We start from the raw sequence: 25,637 nt of genomic DNA on the forward strand, positions 1-25,637 counted from the left end.
TATACAGTTTTCAGTATTTTCCAATTTTTCAACAATAAGCACATACTACTTTTATACTGAGGAAAAAAAATTAATAAGAAGGGTGTCTAGAAGAAGCCTCTGTCCTCTCCATCCCAAACAGAGGGCCCTTTTGGAAGCATGACTGGTGGTTCTGGCCAGCCAGGCACCTCCCCAACCCTGCCTCACCTCCCTAGCCCTGCCTCACCCCCCCTACGTCCATCCTTCCTCCCCAAAACATGTTTCTGTTTTCTCACCAAACCAAACCTAAGCAAACAGAAGACCCTCCTCCTTCAAGAAGGCTGCCTTGACCACTCGAGGCCAGCTGTTAGCTGGATCATTGGAAACTGCCATTCTTGTAGATCCAAAGCAAAAAGGTCTAATGTCCACCATTTCATGTGGTTCGACCTCATGCTTGGCTCGCCCTGCCTTCTTCTGAACTCTCCACAGGTTCGCAGTCTGGGATGCACAAGGACACGCCAGCGATTTTCTGTCTGTCACTGTTCTCTCTCGTGCCATGTGTAGATCCTGCTGTAAGCGGGGGTTCTCCGCACACTGGCTCACGTTTTATTCATTCTGGCTTTGAGCATTATTGAAAATGAAGTAACCACCTAGCTGGCCACAGAGCTTCCTCACGGGAGATAACCGATCACGCCATAAGTGCCTACTCATGTTCAGTCCTTGGAGATAAAAAGATGAACCCCCGCCCAAAGTTTACGGTAAAGGCATGAACCCACTCAGGTGATGAGAATACCTTGCGGGCACACATCTCTTTGGTGCGCTAAATAGCTTCACATCCATTCTTTCTCAAGGCAAGAGCTAGACAGGCCTGACTCTAGATCTCAGGCTGCTGCTTATCAGCGGTGTGGTCTGGGGCACAGCACTCAACCTCTCCAAGTCTCAATGTCCTCATCTGGAAAGTAGAAATGGGACTAGTACCCAGTGCAGATGGCTGCCGTGAGCACAAAGTGGGATAGATGTAGACAGCACTGTGCATGCGCGGTAAGCACGCCAGAAAACAGGACCTCGTGAAAGAGGCAGAGCGGCTACAATTATTCCCTTGTTTTTCTTCTTCTTCTTGTTTCCGCTGAGGAAGCTGGGTGCCGGAAAGTGGAGTGACTTATCTGAGGGCCCAGTAGAACTGGTACCAAGACCTTGGTCTCCTGAACCCAGGCCACGCTGCCTCCTTCCAAAAAGCTAGCAGCTCCTCGTTTTTAAAAGCCCGTGAACACTTAAGGCTCCCTGAAGCAAGGCTTAAGGAAATTTCCAAATACATTTGCTACCCCCATCACTACCTGGAGTAACTCTGGAAGGGCCCACGCAGAACTCCGCACTGCCATTTCCCCACAATGGTGACTGGCCATATGCTTGTCTAGTGTCCCATCTGGTCCTAGCGGGGGCGAGAGGGACAGCAGGCCTGCCTGCGGGCGGAGCGGCTCGGCTCCTGTCTAATGGTCTCTGAAATGACCACTAAGCTCACTTTCACTAAGCTCTCACTCTCTAAGCTCAGGAAATTCTACCTTCTCACTAAGCTCAGGAAATTCTACCTTCCCCATAAGTCTCGGAAATGGTTCCTGCTCAACAAACTTCACGCAAAAGAGGCTTTTACTGGTTACTCCTGACTTAATGCTTAAACACTTTCAAATGGAAGAGAGTTGTTTGGTTTTATTTCTTGCCCATAACATAATGCACTTATCATTAGTCATTTCCTGTCTGTTCTTACTTGAAAATGCACGCATATTTTTCTAGTTTGCTGACTGTCGTCCAAAATGTGAGGCGCTTCGAGGTACAGAGGGCACAATATATCTTGAAGCCCCAACACCCCAACCTTGGATAAATTGCCTCAGCTCCCTATAGCCTCTGATGATAATAGGACTGTTGAGTTCTCAACTATTTCAAAACATGATGAAATGTCTGGCTTCTTTTTCCAGGAAAAAAAACACACATACAGAAAATCTCGTGTAGTTAATGGGCTCACAGATGCCCTTCAAGCCTTCGTGTACTCTGGATTGAAAACAAGCTTTGATTTTCTTCCCTTGACATTCGAGGCCATCCTTCTGGCCTCTGGGTCTTTATCCACTTCCCCAGCAGCACCTCCTCTCTATTAACCCACGTCATGCACCTGCCTCTCCAGCTGATTTGAACTCCTAAGTTCCCTCCAACAGGGCCCCGTGACTTTGTTTGGACGTCCTTCCGTCCATTTGTATGTTTCAAAGATTACTTCTCCTCGGTTCAAGTGCCATTTTCTCCTTGTCAGTTTTTTTAAAAATATTTATTTATTTATTTTGAGAGAGAGAGAGAGAGAAAACATGGGTGGAGGAGGGACAGAGAGAGAGAGAGACACAGAATCCAAAGCAGGTCCCTGTCTCTGAGCTGTCTGCACAGAGCCTGACGTAGGGCTTGAGCCCACGAACCATGAGATCTTGCTCTGAGCTGAAGTTGGACACTCAACCAACGGAGCCACCCAGGTGCCCCTTTTTTTTTCAACTATCCATTAATTATCAGTAAATAATCTTTTCTTGTATTTTTCTCCCTTGACAATTTGTCTTTACCTTTAGAGAACACTTTGCACTTTCCACCTTATAGATCTGTATGTGTGGATCTCTCTCACTTCTCCCACTGGCCTGTGAGCTAATTCAATTTCGTAAGTCTTCTCCCTGGCACACAGTAAGTGCTCAACAAATACCCTAATAGTCCATAGCTGTTTCTCTAATCCTTGACATGAAATGAAGGATTTGCAATGAAATGCATATAAATATGCAAATATTCGTCTCTCTGTGACCCGGGCTCCTGATTTATGTAGAAATCGTCAAAGATGCCTGGGGTCAGTGTGTCCTGATCTGTAGGGTCTTGCCACAAAGGAATCCTTAGGAATCAGTGAGACCCAGAATTTCAACAACATGTCAGCCGTGCAAGCACGGACGGGCCATTTGTCAGGATGGTTAGATGATTCTTCGGAAAGACTGTTTGCAGAAGAATATTCTCTGATAAGAAAGATAACATCCTGCATTTATGAAGGCATGTTTAGTCTACACGTTTTAAGAGCCTCTCTTCCCTACCATTGAGGGGATTTCAGTAGAATACACTGTCTGTTTAAGTGGCAGAGGTCTGGACTTAGAGGACCTCTGATTAATGTGTTTTTGATAATCTTCTCCAGGATGGGACAGAGTTACATTCCTTGGTCTTGGTACAAGCCCCAGCTGTGAAACTGAAGCACTGGGAGATTTCTTGGTCTCTTTTCCACTGGGAGATTTCTTGGTCTGTTTTCTCATAGAATGTTCCGGCTTTATCCTAGATTCTATGTGGAATCAAACGAATCTGGGGATTCTTTTAATTTATTGGCTCTAAACATGGTGCAGGATCCAAGGGAGATGCTTGGAGTCAAGGTCAGAAGTGAAGCCTGAGCTCTCAGTGAAGCCTTCAGAGGATAAAGCTGTTTAGATCAGGTCAAAAGCTGCCCCAACACCCTGATAATACACCTGGTCGTTCCTGTGATAGGAAGTAAACGGAACTGGGAGAGGGCGGTGAGATGTTACTGGGAGAAAAGAGGCCTCCGTGCCTTATGTAAGTCGTGTTCCAAATACACGCTTCTGAATAAGAGATGGGCAGTCTATATCGCAGTTCCCAGGCACTGCATGGCATCACCATATCAAGAAAGTCCCTTTAGACTCCTCCAAGCCTTCCTGTCTCTGACTTCACTTACACTTCTCTGAGGCCCTGAAGGGCTAGGATTCCTGAGAAACGAATTTGGGTCCCAGAAATATCTACATTCAGGAAAAGGGGAAAAATGCTACTAAGATGGCTCCCCAAGGTAAACCAATCTTCCAAAATTAATGAATTGATGGAATCATCACTTTGTTTCTAAAATAATCCAGGAATGCAATTTCTTCACTTCTGTTGCAGATAGAAGTTAAAAAAAAAAAAAAAAAAAAAAAAAAAAAAGACTGAGGGCACCCACATACCTTGACAAAAGCAAAGCTTTCCATTGATTCTCCTGATTTTCTCCCCTATCTTACAAGCTTAGCTTTGAATCCTTGGAGAAGCTGGAGGTCAGTGGAACAACGTGGCAAAATGGAGAGACACTGGTGTTGAAGTTGGGAGACCCTGGATCCAGTTCCCACTCTGTCTCTGACCGGCTTTGTGACTTGTGACAAGTTACTGACCTTCTCCATCTGGGTTTCATCTTGTATGATGCACGTGTGCAGAACCTTTATGTACGACAGACAGGCTGCTTCAGAAGCTGGTGACCTATTTGTCACCATCAGGAGAACCCCGAAGCCTGATTGGCCACTTGGTGGGCCTAAGGACTAGCGTTTGTCTAATGTTTTCAGATGTCATGAGGCTCTCTCAATAGGTGTCACTTCATACGGTGACCATGACAATCCAGTCAAGGAGATATCTCCATCCCCATTGTTAAAGACCAGATGGGAGAACAAAGTCCCTCGGCCAAGCTCATGGCGCAGCGATCAGAGGTGAGAAACTTCACCCCAGACCTGGCTGATGCCACATACAGTGCCTCACCAGGACACGGGCTGCTCCTCTGTCAGGAGGAGATTCCCGAACCAGGGAGCCGACTGGCACATGGTTTCTAGATCCCTTCTGATTCTAATAGTCCGTGCTTCTCTCAATATAATGAGGGGGCTGGAGTAAACCAACAACATTAAAAAGATTCTGTGCTCTCAAATGAAATCTCCTGTAGAAGGCCAAAATATGAAATAGATAATTGCTTCCACCCAGATGTCCATCAAGTGACAAACAGATAATAAAATATAATATACCCATATAACGGAATATTATTTGGCCGTAAAAAGGAAAAAGTACTGATACATGCCACAACATGGGTGAACTTTGAAGACATGCTAAGTGAAAGAAACCAGACACAAAAGACTGCACACTGCATGATTCTACTTATATGACGTGTCTGGAATAAGTCGATCCGGAGACAGAGAGTAGGTTAGGGGAGGTGGGAATGAGAAGTGGCTGCTTCATGGGTACAGGGTTTCCTTTAGGGGTTGACATTTTGGAAGCAGTTAGATAGGGGTGGTGGTTGCATAACACCGTGACTGTACTAAGTGCCATGGAATTTAAATAGTCAATTTTATGCTATGTGAATTTTACCTCCATATATGTGTGTATACGCACAGATATATGATATTTCCAGAGTCCCACCCCATCAGCCTCCCTCTTCGCATGTCCCTACAATGCCTCCAAAGAACCCTAATGTGTAAATCAGAATCACCTCATATTATAAAATGTTGTCATAGTTCAGACAGCTATTTTATTCCTTCAGGGGCCAAAGGCATTTTTCCTTAATCCAACAAATAAATATGCCTGGGCCAGTAATATCTTGCTACTCAGAAACGGAACCTTCCATTGGCAAACAGCTCCAATGTCCACAGCGGTCCCGTAGCTTCAGTTTTAGGATACGTAACTCAGAATTCTACTCTAAGTATACCCAGAAAGATAACAATAGCTAAGCTTTATTTTTTGGTGTTTTCTTCTCATATTCTAGTAGATTGTTTTATTTTGAGTGGTGAGCTAAGCATGATTAAGTGGCTACTCTGAATAGTTTTTCATGTTGTTTCATTTAAATGCCATTTTATAGAAAAGGACACTCAGGCTCGCACAGCTCTGCAACAATCCTGAGGTCGGAACTTAAAGCTCGTCCCTTCGAGCTCAGGAGAAAGCCTCCAGCTAGGCCAGGAAGGGTACGTGCAGTCACCAGCTCCTGTGCCCAAGGAAGGCACGAGGGCCGCTTTCAGTCCCACCAGGAAAGTGACCCCAGCCTGTCAGCCCCTGAGGTGTGGGAAGATGCCTGACGCATGGACACACGTCCCCTCGGCACCTTCCCAGAGAAGTTGAGAGGCACGAAGAGGTCAGGACCTCTATCTACCATTTCTCCTCAGCGTATATGGGGACGGTGAAGACCCACCTCAGTGGTCGTGCTGACGACATGTGCTCAAGGACGAAGTAACGAGGGACAGTGCAGACCCTCGTTTGCTAAAGAGTTGTAGGGAAAGGCTAGGAAACCATCTGTTTTTAAAGGTTTAGGTCATGGACGCCTGGGTGGCTCAGTCGGTTGAGCGTCCGACTTCGGCTCAGATCATGATCTCACGGTTTGTGGGTCCGAGCCCCACATCGGGCTCTGGGCTGACGGCTCAGAGCCTGGAGCCTGCTTTGGATTCTGTGTCTCCTTCTCTTTCTGCCCCTCCCCTTCTCACATACTGTCTCTCTCTCTCTCTCAAAAATAAATAAACGTTAAAAAAAATAACAAAAATAAATTAATTTAAAAAAATAAAGGTTTAGGTCAGATCCTATTTAAACACAAGACACTCTGGTTTCTAAAGCTCCCTCCCATCCTAGAAGTCTCTGTGACATCATTTTCTGCACAGTGACACGGTGTCTGATTTGGACACATATGATTCAGCATTACTACACTGGGCATTTTCTGTGGGCATAAGTATGGTGCTTTTTCAAGTTATTCTGAAACATTTCTACACAGAGGAGTTGAGGATAATTTTAGCTTTTTTTATCTGCATGGTCAAGTTACCAAAATGGTAATAATAATTCCTTACATACAAATGCACTTTACGGATTACAAAGTACTTTCATGGACGATCATTACTGTGTTTTTTTTTAAAGGTGAAATTTAGGAAAATTATCAGTAAATGACATTTGGCCATTCATATACCCCCTTATATTCTAGGTAAGAAAAGGGGGAGAGGAAAGATTTATATTAGAATTGAGGTCAGGTTCTAGAAATTTTACCTATTCCTGGTTATCAATTTTTAAAAGAGCCAGTGCTCCTTCAGTTAAAACAAGGTTCTGCTACTTATGATTGGTAAGCTGCAAATGTCTTGCCCGACCTTCCTTTGGTCCCGTGCCCCGTTGCTATTAAATTTTAGTTGTGCAGCTCACAGAGATGATCCAGAATGCCAGGTGTGGGTAAACAAAACAAAACAAAACAAAATGGAACACAAAAAAACTGAAACAACAAGAAGAAAGCTAATCATGTTTCAATATCACTTAATGTGAAAATACAGTGATACTTTTATATCTTTTCCTGTTTCATGGCCACACAATGGCCTCTGGATTTGTTCCTACACACATACACACACACAAATCAGACTGCTAATGTGTCAAGGTCATCTTCAAAGAGCTGTACCGGCGTGTCATACTGACATGGATAGCCACTGAAGCCTCCCCACAGTGCCACACAATCTCCCAAGACCTAACCTCTATCAGGGAGATCGATAACCCTTAGAGAGTAGATGTTTAAGGAATGAGTTTTATTGCAATTAATCTGACCAAACTGCAATCCACCTGCTGCCTTTCCTTCGGGATGGCGGAAGAAAGCAGTCACGTGCACATACGAATGGACACGTTACCCATGGTGTTGGGGCCACACCCAGGATGCGGCAGAGCTGACAGGCCACCACTTTGAAGCTCTAATTGGCCGAAGCCACATCCGGCGCGACTGGCCCTCCAAACTGCAGGTGAATGTTCTCGGCCAGGTCTTGCCAACAATGGCAATCTGTGCTTCCCGCGGGGAAGAACGCCCCAGAGGAACACTCAACCGAGCAGGCACCATCCAGCCTGACTCAGAATATGACAAATGCTCCTACAGAGTGACATTTCCTGCCAGGCAGTGGCACTCAACCTTGACTGCATGGTAGAATCACCTAGGGAACCTAAAATACTTCTGTGGCCAGCCCTCCAGCCCAGGCTCATTAAAATCGGAGTCTCTAGAAGCGGGGGCCCTCACACTGGTATTTATGAAAGCTCTCCAGATGGTTCTAACATGCAGCCAAGGGAGAAGCACCAGTGCAGAATATTCTAGCACTGTCTGGGCTTGAGCCCAGCTGGTGAGGTGCTGCAGGAGAGGAACTCACAAAACACCACTTGCTTAGGAAAGGGAAGTCCATGCTCCCTGAGGTCTCAAGCCATAGCTGACAAGTGCTTTATTTGTCTGCGGGCATTTAGGTCAAGCTGATTTGTTGGGGGGACAAGGAGGGCTTTGATTTTTTTGCCTAAAACAAGCATAACGATATTTACTTTGCGAGAGCCAGGAATTTGATAAAAACAAAACAAAATACCCAGATGAGATGCTGTTCATTTCTGGGGTGATTCCGGGGAGGGAGGGGTGGGGCACATACTCTTACCAATGCCCCAACTGGGGTAACGCACCCTGGGGCCAGTGGGATGGAAAAGAACAATAACTGTAAAGAATACAGAACTCCCAGAACTTCAAGTGGCCCTGCAAACGTCGAAACCAAAAACTTATCCTGCAAGAGTATAAACGTCAGGAAGAAAGTGAAAAGGGAAACGATTCTTATCACGTCCAAGCAACCTATGGCCCTCTCCTTGGTTTTGTTTTACTCTCTCCCTATGTTTGGGCATTTCCAAGAAAAGCTCTAGGTGAACAGTGGTGGGTGAGAGGAGATTCCACCTCAGGGGAAAGTGGGTTCGTAGAAGAGACTTTCCAGATTCAAATAACAGTCAGCTAAAAATTCATCAGCTGAATCCCAAACGTTGGATTCAAATACAAGTCTCCATCTCCTGATTGCAAGTCACTATATTTGGAGGCTGATGTCCACAAATGAAAATATGATGGGTGAGATTGTTTAATGTGTAAATCTCACTCCAATGTTACAATGTTCTGAGAGAACTTAGCTGCTTGGGACACTGCCAGCAGAGTTGATAGAAATAAATGATATAAAAAGTATACTCACTGGTTCTCTCTTTTCTTCTTAAGTGGGTCCATCAGGCGTAGTGTGTCTCTGATCACGGCCACCTTCACTTCTTCATCGACAAGGCTGGGGACATTTTCAAAGACCCCCGGAGAAAGCTTGAATGGGTAAGGATTCAGTGTTACAGTGGAGAGTGATTCAGTACCAAGTACCTATTAGCATTGGCTCCAGTGGTTGAACTGTTAGGCTTTGCTTATGTTCATCTACAGAAGGTAATTTTTTGAAGACTCCCTTTATGTTACTTTTACAGTGTCAGTTTCCTTTAACAAATCAACAAAATATGTAAAGCGGAAATACATACATAAGGAGCACTATGTCTTTCTAGTTATCAAAATCATACATGCTCGCTGTAGAAAATTTGGAAATATAGAAGGGGTTAAGAAAATAAAAGAAATCCACACACTCCCCCCAAAACACAATATTAGTGTTTGGCGTGTTTCCTTCCAGTCTTTTTTTATGCACTAACCACTGTTGAATGTGCTATTTATGTTAGTGATTCAAGTATGTCGACATGGCTAAATCATATTCCTAGAATTTCAATTAGTTCATCTCCTGAGGCTAACTAATTAGTTCACGTCAAAACTGATGGAAAGGTTCAGCTGCCTCTGTGTCTGCAGACCTTAAAAATTGGAAGAATGGCATGCTGAGAAGTTACCAGGGGTCGGAGAGGTCTTATATTTATAGACTCTGTTCAGAGCTCCACAAAACTGAAACTATTTAGACTGGAACAGAAGTTCACTGTGCAAATCTGAGAATGCTGAACCTTGTTTAGCCGAGTGAACAGCATGAGAGGGCACGTGCAGTTGTATGGCAATATATTCAACGAGGCGTTCAAAATACTTACTTCTTGCTCATGTTCGATTCTCATGCTGGGATTTGCATTTACTTCCAGGAGAATAGGCTTCAGATTTTTCATCAGAAGGATGTCAAAGCCTAGAATCTGGGTAGGATACACATAATTCAAGATTACTCCCTCTAGCTACAATTTCTTTTCAGGAATCGAGTATGGTGTTAGGGTCATTAAGGTGACAATAAGTTCACACTTGGCCCCCAACCTGCGCCTCGACCCTGGCTTCTCTTGTCCACGGCCCCTCTGCCCCTGGGTGTTCTTGTCAGGCTAAATGGACAGCAGAAAATTTCACAGGAACCTTGATGATGGGATGAGATCTCCTGGTGCATTTCAGCAATATCGGTGACCTCTTTCTTCCTTAACAGGTTTTTTATTATGTTGAGGATCAGTAGTGCCCATCAATTTCTCCCTCTCCATCTGCTCTCCTCTATTAAGCTGCTTCTTAGCTAGATCTCTGAAAACCCAAGGCTACCTTTCATAACCTCAGATGTCCATCAGTATCACTTAAGGAGCCCTTTCAAAACCACCACATATCCCCCAGCTCACACCTACAAGTCAGAATCTTTCAGAGTAGAACCCAGGCAAACCAGTTTTGAAAAACAATGCCCCCCTGCCCCCCGCCCCAGTGATTTTGAAAGACGCTCCTTAGCTAAGGAAAGGGAATATTTATTAGGCACCAATTACTCCACGAGGCACCAATTATTCATAATCTCGTTTAGTCCTCATGACGGTGTGTTTGAAGGAAGGATCCTGCTCTCCATTTTCCAAAAGCAGAAACTGAGTCTCACAGAGGCCAATGGATTTCCCCAAGCTCGCCTAGCGAGTAAGTGACAGAGTTGGATTTCATACCCACGTAAGGCTGGCTCCAGAATTTGTGGGATCCAGTGCAGGATGAAAACACGGTGGGGAGGGGGAGACTTGTTCAAAAAGTACTGACAATTTCATGATGGTGGCAGCAGAGCATTAAACCAAGCACGGAGCCCTTCTGAGCACGGAGTGCTGTGTCACTGCACAGACCCACACCCAAGGCTAACCCCAACACCATGTGTCCTTGACACCTGCCCTTCCATCCAGCGTGCTGCTTTAGGTGAGGCTTCGTCTTTGGCTTCCTTCAGTTCCTCACAAGCCCTAGGATGGGGTAAGCCACCCTGTGCATCTTTCCCTCTGCCCGAAACAACCCTTCACCTGCATAACATCTCCCGATCCTCAAAATCACTGGTTCTAATTAGATTCAGACTCAAACCACAAGGACGTCAGATTCTCGGGAGGACTCTCCTTATCTCTCTAGGAGGTGATAAGGTAGAAAGCTTCTGACATAATTGACACAGTCCCAAAGTTTCAAAAAATAAAGTGGAGAATAAAGGAGAGAAAAAGAAAAAGATACAGCTGTATCCCCTCCTCTGAGGATCAAGCAGAAAAGATGAAGGGAAACCCATTTACTTGTCTATACAGAATGTGCATTAGTCAGACGGTAATTATCCAACTGTAGCCTCATTCTTATTAATGAAATCAGAGCCCGAATGACCATTTTTGGGGGTAATTCAGGATGAGGTTATTCTTCAGTGAAGGGCAATGAGGATGAGAAGTTGGAAAAAGTCACCCTTGCTCTATTTTTCTTTCCCTGGTCATGAAAAGAAAGGAATGGAAATTCAGTAGAAAATGTTACATGCATTATAGATCCACTTAATAATATATGGCAAGTGGCTATGAGTGATGAGGCCTTTAGGAGACTCTGGTGACATCATCAGTCTAACTGCAGACCGGGGCTGAGGCATGTGGTGTTGATGAGGCTACAGAGAACAGCGGGCTGTGGTGCCTGCATTTATCATCCTTAGTCATCAGCTGCTTTCTGCTACATCTTAGAAGCTTGGACTCGCTCTTTCTCAGCTTGGTGGGCTCTTTCGGTTCAGTGAACAGTGGTTTCCTGAAAATAAAGTTATAGGAAAGCTGGAGAAGGCAAAACCTCAACAGCCATACTGATCTGCACCCACCAATGGCATGGTATTTTCTAGAACCTAAACTTGGGTGCATGTCGTTGAATATGTAGGGTCTTGTACAGAAATGCTTTGGAGTCAGAAATACTTGGCTCCAATCCTACCTCTGTCTCTCGCACTAGCTAGACAACTCTAGGTGCAGTGCGTAGCCTCTCTGAGCTTCATATACCTCATGAAAAATGAGAGTTGACGATAGCTACCTTGCAGAGTAGCTGATGATGGAAGCAAAAAGCACCTATGACTATGTTCATCATGTAGGAGGTACTCAATATATGCCAGTTTCCTTTGCAGTTTCCTACCGATCCCACCAACAAGAAATGGCATTATGAGGCTTTAGAGTCCAGAAGAGCTCATTTCAAATCCTAGCTCTGCCTTTAATGTGCATAACTATGGGCAAGTTACTTAGCAACTCTAAGCCCCAGTTTCTTCATCTGTAAAATGGGAATAAGAATAGTACTTACCTTAGTTCATTCATTCAAAAAAATATTTATTGAGTGCTTTCCTATATCCCAGGAACTATTCTACCTTCTAGAAATATAGCAGTGGACTAGACGAGGTCCCTGACCCCATGGAGCTTACAATCCAATAAATAGTGGGGAGCCAAGACCAAATAAAAATAATGCAATGTAAAATATTTTGCACAGTGCCTGAAACATAGTAAGTATTTAATAAAGGTCATTATTATATTTTTTTCATGAATTCAAGGAAATATAGATTGTTTTCTTTTCAAAAGTTCAATGAAATATGTAGCACCAGTGGATCTCAATAAACAGAATAACGGAACTGGGAGGAGCTTAGAGTTGATCTTGTCATAAAATTCTGGAATAGAGCCGGAAAAAAATCAGGAATTTGGTCCAGTGTTTTTCAAAATGGGGTTCTTTTCTGGGGAAGCACTGGGGAGGCCAGATCAAAGCAACTTTTACCTATCTCATATACTGGATCCCCAGAAAAGAAAGCTTTATATATATACATATATGTGTGTGTGTGTGTGTGTGTGTGTGTATGTAAAATATAATGTATAATATATATATTATACATATATATATAAAGCTTTCTTCTCTGGAGATCCATATATACATACATACATATATATATGTATATATATATACATATATATATTTTTTTTAAACTACGAATTTAGTCTAACAGCCACTTTATGCAGATCATAAAAGCAGCTTAGAAAGGAGAAAACCTCCCTCCAGTTTGGTGGCAGAGCAAGAATTGTCAAAAGGAGAGAGAGGACTTTTCAGTCACATGATACTCTGCCCTCATGCAAGCAATTATGTGTTGCACACCTCCTACTCGAGGGGTACCCTGGGGATTCAGAGTTATCCTTCAGCCCTTTTAGAAGCTTCCAAAACAACCTGGGAAGAAAAGGATCCTGCACCATTACTTGTAAACTCATGCCAAGGTCCAAGCTACGTTCCAATGAGGGGGGATTCTCTCTTGAACCCTAGAACTACACATCCATCTGTATCCAGAGTAGTCCCAACTGGGAGGTCCCAGAGTCCTCAGATTCTACATATCCAAACTCAGTATCACTATCCAAACTCACTAGCCTCTAAAATGGTCTCAATGACCCCCACCTTGTGGCAATCATGCCCTTGTGTAATCCCTTCCCTTTGAGTGTGAGCTGCACCTAGTGACTTATTTCTAAAAAACAGCATAGGGCAGAAACGATGGGATGTCACTTTCAATATCAGATCATAAGAAGACCAGGGCTTCCATCTTGGAAGGCCTTCTCTTACTCTCTTGCTCACACATTCTGAGGGAAGCTGGCTGCTACGCTGTGGACTGCCCTCCTGGAGGCACAGGTGACAAGGAACTAATGTCTCCAGCCAACAGCCAGGGGGTGCTGAGGCCTACCCCCAGGCTTCTTCCCCAGTCAGGCCTTGAGGTGACTGTAGTCATTGCAGCCTTGTAGGAGACTGAACCAGAGGAAGTCCCCGAAGCCTAGATTCCTGATCCACACACTGAATGATAATAAATGTTTGTGAGTTTAAGCCGCTAAACTATTACTTTGGGAGTAATTTATTACACAGCCAATTGATCATTAATACAGCACCTTTCTCTAAAATCGACTTTGCCTCCTGTATTCCTTATCCACCCAATTACACAAGTTAAAACTTTCTCCTTCATCTTTTACATCTAGCTGCTCACCAACTCATGTACATTCTGCCTCCTGAAGAGCTTTCCAGAGCTGGCCCATCCTCACCGCTCCTGGCCTAGATCAGGTATGCACCAGCTCTCACCTGGACTAATTTAATAGCTTTCCCATTCATTTCCCTGCTTTCGATCTCACACATCTAGTTCACCTGGCACAAGGGGCTGCCAGAGTAATTTTTCTAAAATGCAAACAGAGGATTAGCATTCCTCTGCCTAAAATCCCTGCCTGCAGAATGAAGGCCTAGGTCCACGGCATGTCCTACAAATTCCTCTATGACCTGACATCTGTCTCACATTCCAGCCTTATTTCCTCCCCCTCCCCCCCCTGCACATCTTGGGCTGTAATTGTGCTGAACTATTAGTAGTTCTAGGATGCTTTACTGCTTTCTCCTTTATACTCTTCTACCTGGAAGACAACTTTACTGATGAAATATTTACTGAGCACCTACTAAATACTCCGTACTATTCTAGGCCCTGAGGATAAACCAGTGAACAAGACAAATGAGTGTGATATGGTAGGTGGAGGGGAGGGTTGGTGGTTTAGAAGGATAACTAGGGAAGGTCTTGTCATCCCATCGTCTTCTGGCTTCCACAGTTTCTGATCAGAATAACTTTTTGGTTATTCTTTGTTCCTCTAAACATAAGTTGTTTTTTTTTTGTCACTGGTTTTCCACAATTTGATTTTGTTAAGCTTTGATGTGTGTGTGTGTGTGTGTGTGTGTGTGTGTGTGTGTGTCCTCCTTGGAGTTTCTTGAGCTTCTTGGATTGCAGATTTCTAGTTTTTTCTCAAATTTGGAAATCTGGGGCTATTTCTCCAAAAAAAAGTCTTTCTGCATCTTCTTTGTCTCTTCTGCTCGAGGAGCTCCAATTATACACATGTTGATATTGTACCAGAGATAAGTGAGGGTCTGTTCACTTATTTTTCCTGTCATTTTCTCTATTCTATTGCTGTGTCTTCAAGTTCACTGATCCATTTCTTCTGCAGTGTCTAATCTGCTAATCTCATTCAGTGAATTTTTCATTTCATATTTTGTATCTTTCTCTTCTGGAAGTTCATGTGGTTCTTTTTAATAGCTTCCATCTCTCTTCTTCATTAAGCTCATATTTCCCTTTAAAATGTCGTGCATAGTTATAGCAGCTGTTGTAACATCCTTCGCCTACTAGTTTCATCGTTGCTGGTAACTCTGGGTCTGCTTGTATTGGTTTCCTCCCTTGGTATGGATTGCCTTACCTGCTCTGTGGAATGCCTGGATGCTGAATGCTGGATGGGAATGGATGCTGGACACTGTGAACATTACAATGCTGAGTGTCTAGGTTTTGTTTTTTAAAAAGTGCTAGGCTTTTTTGGCAGTTATTTATTTGCAGATTAGTTTGATACCTCCAAGGCCTATTTTTTATGTTTATTTATTTATTTTGAGGGGGAGGTGGAGGGCAGAGAGAGAGGGAGAGAGAAAATCCCAAGCAGGGTCCATGCTGTCAGCACGGAGCCCATTGCAGGATTTGAATCCATGAACCGTGAGATCATGACCTAGGCCAAAATTAAGAGTAGATGTTTAACCAACTGAGCCACTCAGGTGCCCCCAAGGCCTATTGTTTAAACTTCACTAGGGTGGGTCTAGAGTAACTTTCATTCCAGGGAAGAGTCAGTCCATTAAGGCACAACTTCTCCTGAACCTCCACTGAATGCTCCTGATGACCACCAAGGATGAGCCACACTGGCTACTCGGTGTATAAACATCTCTCCCTGCTCTGTGTGGGCACCAGAAGTTGTTTCGCTTATCAGTTCACCAGTCACTCTTTGCCCAGAGTGACAAACACTCTGATTGACCCACACCCCACACATGGTGGCCTAGCACTCAGTAACAACACAGGGGTCTCTGCAGGTTCTGGAGCCCGTTCCCTGCTCAGCTCCCTCCTTTTCAGAATTCTGTCCACAGAATTCCAGATACCTCAGCCTTCCCCAACTTTGATCTCCAACTCTTCAGCTCATTGAGGTCACAGGGCTTGGTTCAGGCTCCTCCCCGCATCCATATCCAGGAGATTGCTCCCAGACAGGAAGTTGTGGCAACCGTAGGACTCACCTCAGTTCCATCCCCCACTTCCTCAGGGATCACAGTGCTGAGATGTCTGTTGTCCAAAATCTGAAACCACTTATTTCATGCACATTGTCCAGCTTTCTAGTCATTTTCAAAAGGCTGTTAAGTCAAGATTTGTTGTTCCATCATGACCAGAAGCAAAAGCCTCGAGAGGGGATGCATGAATAGGGACTGAATGAAGTAAGTGGGTAAGTCATTTGAAGAGCTAAGGAAGAGCATTCCAGGCAGAGGGAGCAGCAAGAGCAAAGGTCACTTTTGAACAACAGCAAGGGGTGAGCAAGAGGGACAGTGGTAGGAGATGAGGTCAGATAGAAAGACAAGGGACAGGTCATGTCACATCTTGTAGGCCATGGTAAGGAGCCAGGACTTTCAAGTGCAACGAGAAAGCCGTTGGAGAGTTTGCACAAGGGAAGTAATTTGATCTGGCATGTTCTGAAAGAATCACTCTGGCTACAGTGAGAAAAATAGGCCATAAGCAGCAAGGGTGGGAAACAGGACATCAATTAGGAGGCTACGGAGGTGGTACAAGTGCAAGGTGACCCCTGCCTGGACTAGGACGGCAGCAGTGGAGCTGGTCAGACGTGGTTAGATTTAGGATCTATCTGCAAGCATTGCTTGTGTATTAGATCTAGGGAGGAGAGGAAAAGAAGAAAGCAGGATGGTTCAGGTTTTCCGTTTGTGGAACTGATCGGACGTCGTGCATTTACCGAAATAGGAAAACAATGGGAGACGAGGTTTGGGAGGGAATTCAAGAGTTTGATTTTGGACATGTTGGATGGGAAAGTCCCACTAGATGTCTGGGTGAAAAAAATGAAAGGGGGCAGCTGGATATACCAGCCTGGAGCTCAGGACAGGTCAAGACTGGAGATAAAAATTCAGGAGTCAACAGCACATAGCTGGTACCTAAAGCCACGGGGCTAAGTGAGGTATTTAGAGAGTGGTTGTACATAAAAGAACTTTCCAGGCACTGAGTCCTGGGAATCCCCAACACTGAAGGTCCAGAGGAGGGGCACAGAAGCAGCGGCCAGTGAGGTGGAAGGGAAAGCAGGTCACTATGGGGACCCTTGCCCCTTTCTGCTTGGCAAATTCTTCTCCATGCTTAAGCTCCAGCTAAAACAGCTCCTCCTCTGGGAAGCCCTCCCTGATTGGGCCAGGCAAAGTTAATTACTCCTTTCTCTGTGACAGGCCCTCTTACAGCATTTACGGCAAAGAAAGGTTAACTTGCAAGCTCACCAGCTAGGGTGGCTGGAAAAAGGAGCCGCTATTAGTTCAAACCCAGGGCGTCTGAGAGCAAACCCCAAGCCCTCGTGTGGCCTTAAGGCTGCTTCTGATCTCCTTTCTATGGGGTGCCTGGGGCTGAAGGCGAGCAGGAGGTCAAGAGGACAGAGAAGAAAGAGAAGCGCGTTAGCATTTAGGAAAGGTGTCTCCTCCAGACATCTAAGGGAAAGGATCATGAGCCGAGGAGAGAATTAGACACAGAGCTAAAGGAAGATACAGACCAAGCAACAGGATTGGGAAAGAATGTTCTTGAAAGCTGAGCGGAAAACCTTTCCTCTGCATGTGTTTTTCTGCCACATGAATCATCTACCCCCAGATGGACCTTACTGCTGAAGCCAGAGTCACACTGCTGCCCCCAAGAAGACTGACATGGGGATGTGTTGTGGCGGCGGAGGGGGGGTGGGTAGCAGTGTGGCTGGGCGATGACGGGGACCGGGCTGGAATGACAGGGTTGCCACGTTCCCTAGGCAACAGATTACAGGAAACCTGCCCACAGCCTGAGCTGTGCCAGCAGCTGCTCCGGGCCACCACAGTTTCCCAAGTAGTTATTGTGGCTATGATTGGAAAGGGGGCACAATCACATGTTTAAGATAAATGTAATGTGGTTGGCTAGAGTCTATGTCCTGGAATGCTGCAGTGTGGGCCGGGCCCAGGCTACAGGCAAAGGGGGCTTCACGACAAAGAAATAATTTATTATACCTGCACAGCACATTATAGTTTGCAAAGTCCTTTGTACTCTTTATCTCGTGTGGGGCGGACAACAGCACTGTAAGGAGGGTGAGGAAACCGAGGCACAGAGAAGTTAAGTGACTTATGTAAGATCACACAGCAACTCGATAGCAGAACCATACCTTCTCCCTAAATCTCTGGGTTTCAAATCACTTCAGGTATTTGAGACCCAAACTAACAAGTGTTTTACCAAGTGATAAGAATAAAGTAACTAAGAGAGGCCCCCAAGGGAAAAAGAATAGTATTTTCTCAATCACTGTGAATCTGAAATGCAGGGTAAACCAAATTTCAAACACCTAACTCTTTATGCCTTGTCGAAGTTTTTCACCTATAATACTTCACGCTACCCCTAAGAAGGCAGGTGGGGAGGTGAGTGTAGGCGATTCAGACAGGGAGACAGCGGCCCAGGGTGGTGAAGAAGCTTGCCCAAGGTCACACAGCTGGAAAGAGGAAGAACTTCTTTGGAATGTTACTTCCAGCCCAGGGCTCATCCCCTGGCCCCCAGGTCTGGAAGCATTTAGTGTGGTCAAGCAATGGAAAACAGATATGGGGGCTGTGGTTCCGTTTGCTAGACGTGATCTGTCCAAACCAGTGGCTCCCTCCCTGTCTGCCCTCCAATTCCCCACAGCGTGGGCCCCTGGTTCCACCCCAATGACTGCCCCGTGCGGCCTGTCCACAGCAGGATAGGCAGCGAACAACCACTCTGGCCCCTCCCCCCTGCACGCTCACTGTGCCAGGGCTGTGTGGCTTGGCTGTGCATGCTGGGCCCACATGATACTCCTGGAATAGCTGTCACCGTCAAACAGATGTGACCACATGGTCCCCCGGGATGACCCCTGGATGCCTCCACGTTGCAACTATCTCCTGCCCCCAATCTTCTCATGGCTTGGGATAAGACGCGTTTTCTCTATTCCTATCTCTAAATCCTGCCCACTTACCCTTTCTAATGCATTAAGCTGCCTACCGGATGGCTGAGCTGGGCATCCCACCTGGGACCCAAAGCCTGAGGTCCAAGTGCCTAAGGACAGATCTTCAGATGACAGCCATCCCCTCCTGGAACTGATCACTGCCTGAATTGCCCTCCAAAGGGTCCCACCAGCCTGCCTGGAAACCCTGCTGACCAGTGCCCAGCCCCAGGGGCTCTCTGTTTGGCCTCTCTGTTTGGCACCTGCACCTGGGGACCAGCCCCCTCTCTTGCTATTGAATTAACAGCCCATCCGTTAGAGACGCTGCCCCACTGCGTCTCCTCTCCTTGCTCCACACCACCCGCTGCTCTCCCGCCTTAGACGGAGGACGAGGAACAGCCCAGACAAATAGTGTGTATTTACACTGGCATCTACAGCAATACACAGGAAACAGCCCCAACACCACACCTCAACATGCAGTGGAAGAGAATGTTGAAAAAGACTGTATACTTTATGGCAGCGTTTTTATAAATCTCAAAACCAAGCAAAATGAAACGATATACTGTTCAGGGATACATTCGTGCATCACAAAAGGATTTTTAAAAACAAGGGGATGGTACGCATAAAATTCCGGATAACGTGAGCCCGGGGGTGGGTAGGAAAATGGGATCGGGACAAGCACAGTAGTTGGCAATCTTGAACGGGGCGGGGCGGGGCGGGGGGTGCGTTTGGGATGACCATTCTGTTGTTCCGCTCCGTAGCTTACACACATGTTCTGTGTATTCTATTTATACGTCGATTGCCACAAGTAATTCTAAAGATGAGATGGACAGGGTCCCAGAGGGTCTTGCTATCTGCTCCCCATTCTGATTTATCTGGTGGTGGGAACCTGTGTGTCTCCTGAGCGCCTGGACTCCAGCTTCCCCGCCACCCACTTCACAGACAAAGGCCCTGAGAAAACCCTCTGCTGTCACTCCCACTCCCCGCCCCCACCTGGGCTCAGTCCACCACACCGTGGCCCCTGCCCCATCACTCCCCTGAAGACCTCGAAGCTCAGTGGGCACTTTCAGTTCTGGTCCCGTGTGACATCTCGGCATTCGCCGCTGCCGTTCCCTGCCCGCTCCTTCTCCAGGCACGCCTTCCTTGGCACTTAGGGTGCTTCCCCTCCTGATATGCCTTCTATGTCTCAAGCCCCTTCTTGTTGACCTCCTTTGCTGGTCCCCCCACCCGAGCCGCCTCTCCCTTGCCTGAATGGTGGTGCCCACAGAGATCTTCTGAGGCCCCACCTCCCTGCAGCCTCACGTGGCCTGAGTCACTGAATGCTGATGACTTCCCAGCCCAGCCCCGGCCTCTCGCTCCTGAACTCCAGGCCCAAATGTCCAACTGTCCACTCAACCTCTCCACTTGGATGTCACACGGGCACTTCAAGGGCATGGTCGAGTCCAACTCCTGACCTTCCCCACACAAGCCCGGTCCCCTTCCTGAGGTTTGTATCCATCCATCCGAGTGCCTGACCTCCTGGGAGTCCGTGTTGGCTCTCTGCTGCTCCCTCACCACCACACTCCCCCCACCCCATCTCCAGCCCAGCCCTTCCACTTCCAGAATGGCTCTCAGACCTATTCTCTCCACCCACACCGAGACCTTCCTCATCCTAGTGAACACCACCTCTTGCTTGTATGAAAGCCATCGGTTCATCAGCCTCTGCTCCCAGCCTTGCCCAATCCACTCTCCCCTCTGCCTTTGGTTTCTTCTTTGTAACGTGAGAACCTGAGCACGCCAGTCCCTGCGACCACCCTCTGGGGGGCCCCTCAGCCTTCCGCGACTCGGCCACTACCGACCTGTCCAGCCTCCTCTTCCCTCGTCTCCCTCCAAGCTCTGCCTCAAACCCCACCCGCCAACCACACTGAACCTCTTTCAGTTCCTTGAATTGCCTGGTTGCCCCCGGAACACCGTCTCCCCCAGCCCAATCCAGAAATCTCCCGCTCCATCCAATTTCGGCTCCTGCGAAGCCTTCCCAGACTACCCTCACTCTCACCTAGAGGACGTTAGATGGCCCCACAATGTCACGGTGCCCAGTACATTTCTTACTCTACTCTAGCAGTCGCGACACTTTATACCAGGTGCTTCGTCAACCACGTGTCTCTCATATTAGTAAATTCTATGCCTCGGCCAGTGGAGACCTGACTTACTGTCTCCCCAGTACCTGCGACAGGGCCTGGCCCCTACTAAGCAGGTGGTAAAACATGCTAGAAGGGAGAATGAATAAATAAACGGCAAGCACTGTGCTTTATGTATGTTATTTCATTTAATTCTTACAAGAGTCCTTTAAGGGAGGTAGTCTCTTCTTACAGGTGAGAGAAGGGAAATAACTTGCCTCAAGTCACACAGCTGGCAAACAGAAAGTTGGACCCAGGTTTAACCCCAAAGACCACACCAGCACCCACCCCTGCCGGCCTCTGGCCATGCCGCCCCACCCCTCATCTCGCAGGAAGCTGGGAGCCCTCCATAGGCCCCATCAAGGTTGGGAACTCAGGTGGAGACAGGCGAGGGTTACCTGGAAGCATGTGGGCCCCGGCCTCCCTGCAGGGATGTCCGACTGGTAGAAAACCTTGAGCTCTGGAGTCAGGGCAATGACAGTCTTAATCACCAAGGAGATGATATCAGACCAGACCTTCTTGATGTCAACACCTTTGGAAGACAACCTACAAAGAATGCTAGAAAAAGTCCGTTTGCTGCCCGTGCTAGTACTGTCCGAATGGACAAAGTTACCACTATGGATGTTCAGCGAGTAGTTGGTTAAGTGCATAAAGATGTGGTGCAGATTTTTGGGGTTGGGCTCCTGATATGGCTCTGTGCAGAATCTAGAGAGTCCGTCTTTGGCTATATAAATCTCTAAGGGGTCTAAGGACTTGAGTAAGACATACAGACGAATATCAAACTTGAGTTTGTCGATAAGAAGAGGTTTGCAGATGTACTCCTGGACCACCGCTGGCCTGCTCTGAAGGGTCCCTGCCAGGCGGATGTCACTGGGGTCTTTAACGAGGTAGATTCCATCACCCTGACAACCACCATCAGGTTTCACAATAAAAGTGGGCTTCCAGGATGGGTCACCGTCTTTCACCATTCGAACCTGGCGGGGGGAAAAAAGAATGGTTGCATTATATTCTGGACCCCCAAGTCGGCGCAAGACCTCAGCACATGTTTCGTGAATGAGTGACAAAGTGAGCCCTGCCTCTGTGAGCATTCACTGAGCACCAGGGAGATAATACTGTACTAGGTACCAAGATAGTGACCTAAGGACTGCCCTCGGCCTTGTCCTCCAGAAGGGGGACTGAGAGTCGGGCAGATCTGAAGTCACAGGAGCTAGGTTCAAATCCAGGGTCTTTGTCAGTTATGAAGTCTAACCCCAGACAAGTCATTTAACTCGTGGTGCTATGATGATGGTAAGGAGGAAAAGGAAGATGGCGAGGAGGAGGAGGAGGAGGATGGCTAACACCATTTATGAGTGCCTATTATGTGCCAGATAACTCCACTAGGCACTGCACATTAGTTACCGAGTTTACCCCTTACAGAGAATAGGATTCTCTTTTTACAACATAGGAAGCAGAGAGGGCACAGCAGTTGTTAAGAGTGTGGGCACTGGAATCTGACTGCCTGGGCTCGATCCTGGCCCTGCTGCTTACTGCGTGACCTTGGGCGAGTTACTTAAGTTCTCTGTGACTCCCTCAGTCTGTAACATAGCAGTAAGATTGCACTGAAGAGTAAATGAGATAATGAACGCAAAGGTCTAAGCACACCGAACCTGACTCGTGAAAGGCAGCCACGAAGCCTAGCTATTCCTAACTGTTAAGGACGAAGTGATTTGTCAGCTGAGGGGTAGAAGTGGGATTGGAATCTCGATCAAGGACTCTACAGCACCTGCACCTTCCTCTACCCTGCCATGTCTCTGTTTCTTCCTCTTCAAAATGGAGATCTACAAACCTACCCTCACTGGCTCGCGGTAAAGAAATAAACTAAAACGTGCAAAGGGCCGAGCCTAAGACCGAACGGGGAGCTCGTGCAGGGAAATGTTCATGCCATCATTTATATCTATTACTCAGTTCATCTGGTAGACTGGGCCCATCCTCCTCCAGTCTGTGGAGATCTTTTTGAAAGTAGATTCTGCCATCCATAATGTCTGCTGTCTTCCCATCTCCAGGTCAGCAGGACATTCACATAATTATCCAGGGCACTTGACCAGTCCAGACAGTCAGTCTGGATCTGCAGGTCTGCATAATTCATATGCACCCAATTCCCCCGGACACTTGTCAGGTCCTCTGTGCAGCTGTGGACTGAATGGCGCGCTGGGGGAGGGGAGCTGGAGGAAACGCGGAGGTGGATGTGAAAGGGGCAGCCGGTCTCTCTGCAGCTTGTGATGTGCCGGACCCCAGAGCAGGCTTTCCATTCTGAACTCTGTAACTCAGAGCCCAGCCTGGGGGGCCGAGGAGGTGGCGGGCCCCAGCACTGGGCTCGCCCCAGCCCTCCACCTTTGCTGTGTAAGCTCAGCCCAGGACATCTGCACTCTGGGTTGTACTTATCTCTCTGGCCAGCCTATATTTCTAAGTGAAGCTTTTGCCAATTCCTTGGGCACTATCGGTTACTCCGGGCTTGTAAAAGATCTTTAACAATGGAGAAACACTTAAAACCTTAATAATGGTCCACATCAATTGTTTCCCCTTGTCAGCAGGATTCAGAATGGAAGTTCACGAGAGATCAATGCAAGCCTCCCAGGGCCCTCCACTGAGCCTTTCTTGCAACTGTGACCTTGACGTTTATGTAGTTATTTAATATTCATCCAAAGCTTTCATACATTTGGCCCTTCACAGTAAATATAAGCATGCTGGAGAAATGGCAGTTATGGATCAGGAAGTGAAAAATGTCAAGTTTGCAGCGATGGATAATTTTTCCCTCTGGAAAGCTTTTACTATGCCAAAGATACTAACAGTTCAATATATTATCGGGAGCAATATTTTCTCCTTTGAATTCAGTGTATATGCCTTAAATAAATTAAACTACGTGGTCAATAGTCTCTGTCATTCATTGCATTACTGAATATTTCTTCTGCTCTTTGCCAGAATAGGACCATACAAATCATGATTATTAATACTAATGGGATCATTGAAATTTTAGAACTGGAAGGATCCTCAGAGATCAATGCCATCCAGTCCTCCCATAATTCAAACTGGGAAGCTGACCTAACTGGCTGGTGGGATGGTTCCGAGGAGATGGAGGCTGTCTGACCTCACCTCAGGTTCTCTATGCCAATTTACCTCTACAACATAAAATTAAAGGCCTCTTTCTCCTGAATACTATAGGGAAGGTTCTCTTAATGTGGCAGACAGTTGGGATCTGAACTCTGGCTGTACAATAAGGGGGCTGGCCCCCGAGCATGGCTTTCTTGGAGCTGTAACCACAGATGCTGAGTTTGCCAGGACTTCCCCAGTTCCAGAGCTTCTCTCAGGTTCCTAGCTTCTTACGACAGAGGCACAGTCTATGGGAAAGCCTCATAGCTCTTCCAAGTGGGGTTCCCATAGCCACCAGATCCTTCAGTGACTTCTATTTTTAAAAGGGAAAGAGCTTTTCCAGAATTCATATTCACTCTCCTCCGAGGTTTTACTCAAGGGTGGCCCTTTCCCTCCGGTTATTAGAGTCAAGCGCTAATGCACTGGTTCTTAGTGAACTCGAGGACCAGAATAAAAATACAGTCTATAACTAGGCCTCAGCCCGAGAGAGTCTGATTTAATAGATCTGGGATGAGACCTGGGCATGTGGATTTTGGAAAAAGCATGACGAGTGATTCTGATGTTCCCTTAGCTTGAGAATCGCTGAACCAATGTGAATTAAAGCAAAATACAATCTGGGACCAACCTAGAGAATGAAGTTTTCTGCATTGATGTTAGCCTGAACGCGAGGAAGACCGGCACGTAGGCTACAGCTGGTGGTATCTCCAGTTTTACCCAGAGCCGCTGTTGGACGTGAAATCCATTATCTTGTAACTATGCATGGGTGGTTGAAAGAGATGCAAACAGGATGTGGTGGCCTGACCGCTTGCTACTCATCCGGCCTAAGGGAAAATTTATGTCTTTTACTGCCCCCTAGTGGATATCTGAGAAATGTGACTGGGAAAAGACCCCAGTTCAAAATTCTGACTTTTAGCAGTAACCCGCTCTACTAATAATGGTCTTAAGGAAGCACCACCACAAAGAGCTCCCTCAGTAGACTGTTACGGTAAGATCATACTTTGAATGAACTCCTCTCTGAAAGACTAGGGCTGGCCAAGGTCACATTCCGTGTTCACGCTCTCGGTTCCTTAAATACATTCCACGTTGTTCTCCCTACCACATAGATGGGACTATCTGTCAAAATTCTCTCTCAGGATGTATAAAACTTTTAAAATTATGGGCAGCGTGAATATAAAATCCTGTAAATATATATCACCAAAAAAAAAAAAAATCCATGACTTCTATACTCTTCATTGTGCCTTTTTGTATTTTCCAAACTTTCCATTAGGAAAAAAGAAAAAAACAGAGGAGTGCGGCAAGGGTGGGCAGCAGCAAGGGTCTCTAAATCTAAATGTACAAGGAATACTTCTCGGTGAACCGATATTTGTATATCCATGTTCGTATCAGCATGACTCATAATAGCCAAACCTGAGTGTCCATCAACAGATGAGGGGATGGACAAATTGTGCTATTCCCGTCCAATAGAAGATCATTCAGCCATAAAAAGGAAGGAAATTCTGACACCTACTACAACATGGATGAACCCTGACATTATGCTCAGGGAGATAAGCCATCACACAAAAGGACAAACACTGAATGGTCACCCTTACA

At 46.3% G+C, this 25,637-nt stretch overlaps 1 protein-coding gene and 1 long non-coding RNA gene across 7 annotated transcripts in view; one reads left to right on the plus strand and one right to left on the minus strand.

Moving 5' to 3' along the window:
* Positions 1 to 25,637, minus strand: part of TTLL11 (tubulin tyrosine ligase like 11) — a 237,215-nt gene that overhangs the window by 116,600 nt on the left and 94,978 nt on the right. For all 5 annotated transcript variants that reach the window (XM_042912021.1, XM_042912020.1, XM_042912023.1 and 2 more), the window contains 3 exons: positions 21,320 to 21,895; positions 9,592 to 9,687; positions 8,730 to 8,845 (listed from right to left, as the gene is read on the minus strand). In XM_042912021.1, the coding sequence (XP_042767955.1) occupies positions 8,730 to 8,845; positions 9,592 to 9,687; positions 21,320 to 21,895 (788 nt within the window). The remainder of the gene's footprint in view (positions 1 to 8,729; positions 8,846 to 9,591; positions 9,688 to 21,319; positions 21,896 to 25,637) is intronic.
* On the plus strand, positions 3,320 to 24,011 carry LOC122204496. Of its 2 annotated transcripts, none has more exons than XR_006195693.1 (4): positions 3,320 to 4,469; positions 8,753 to 8,854; positions 13,744 to 13,825; positions 23,489 to 24,011. It is a non-coding gene; the product is annotated as an uncharacterized LOC122204496 (long non-coding RNA). The 2 variants fall into 2 exon arrangements; XR_006195694.1 differs by having other exon boundaries at positions 23,492 to 24,011.

Source organism: Panthera leo, chromosome D4, assembly GCF_018350215.1.
Source record: "Panthera leo isolate Ple1 chromosome D4, P.leo_Ple1_pat1.1, whole genome shotgun sequence".
Taxonomy (NCBI): domain Eukaryota; kingdom Metazoa; phylum Chordata; class Mammalia; order Carnivora; family Felidae; genus Panthera; species Panthera leo.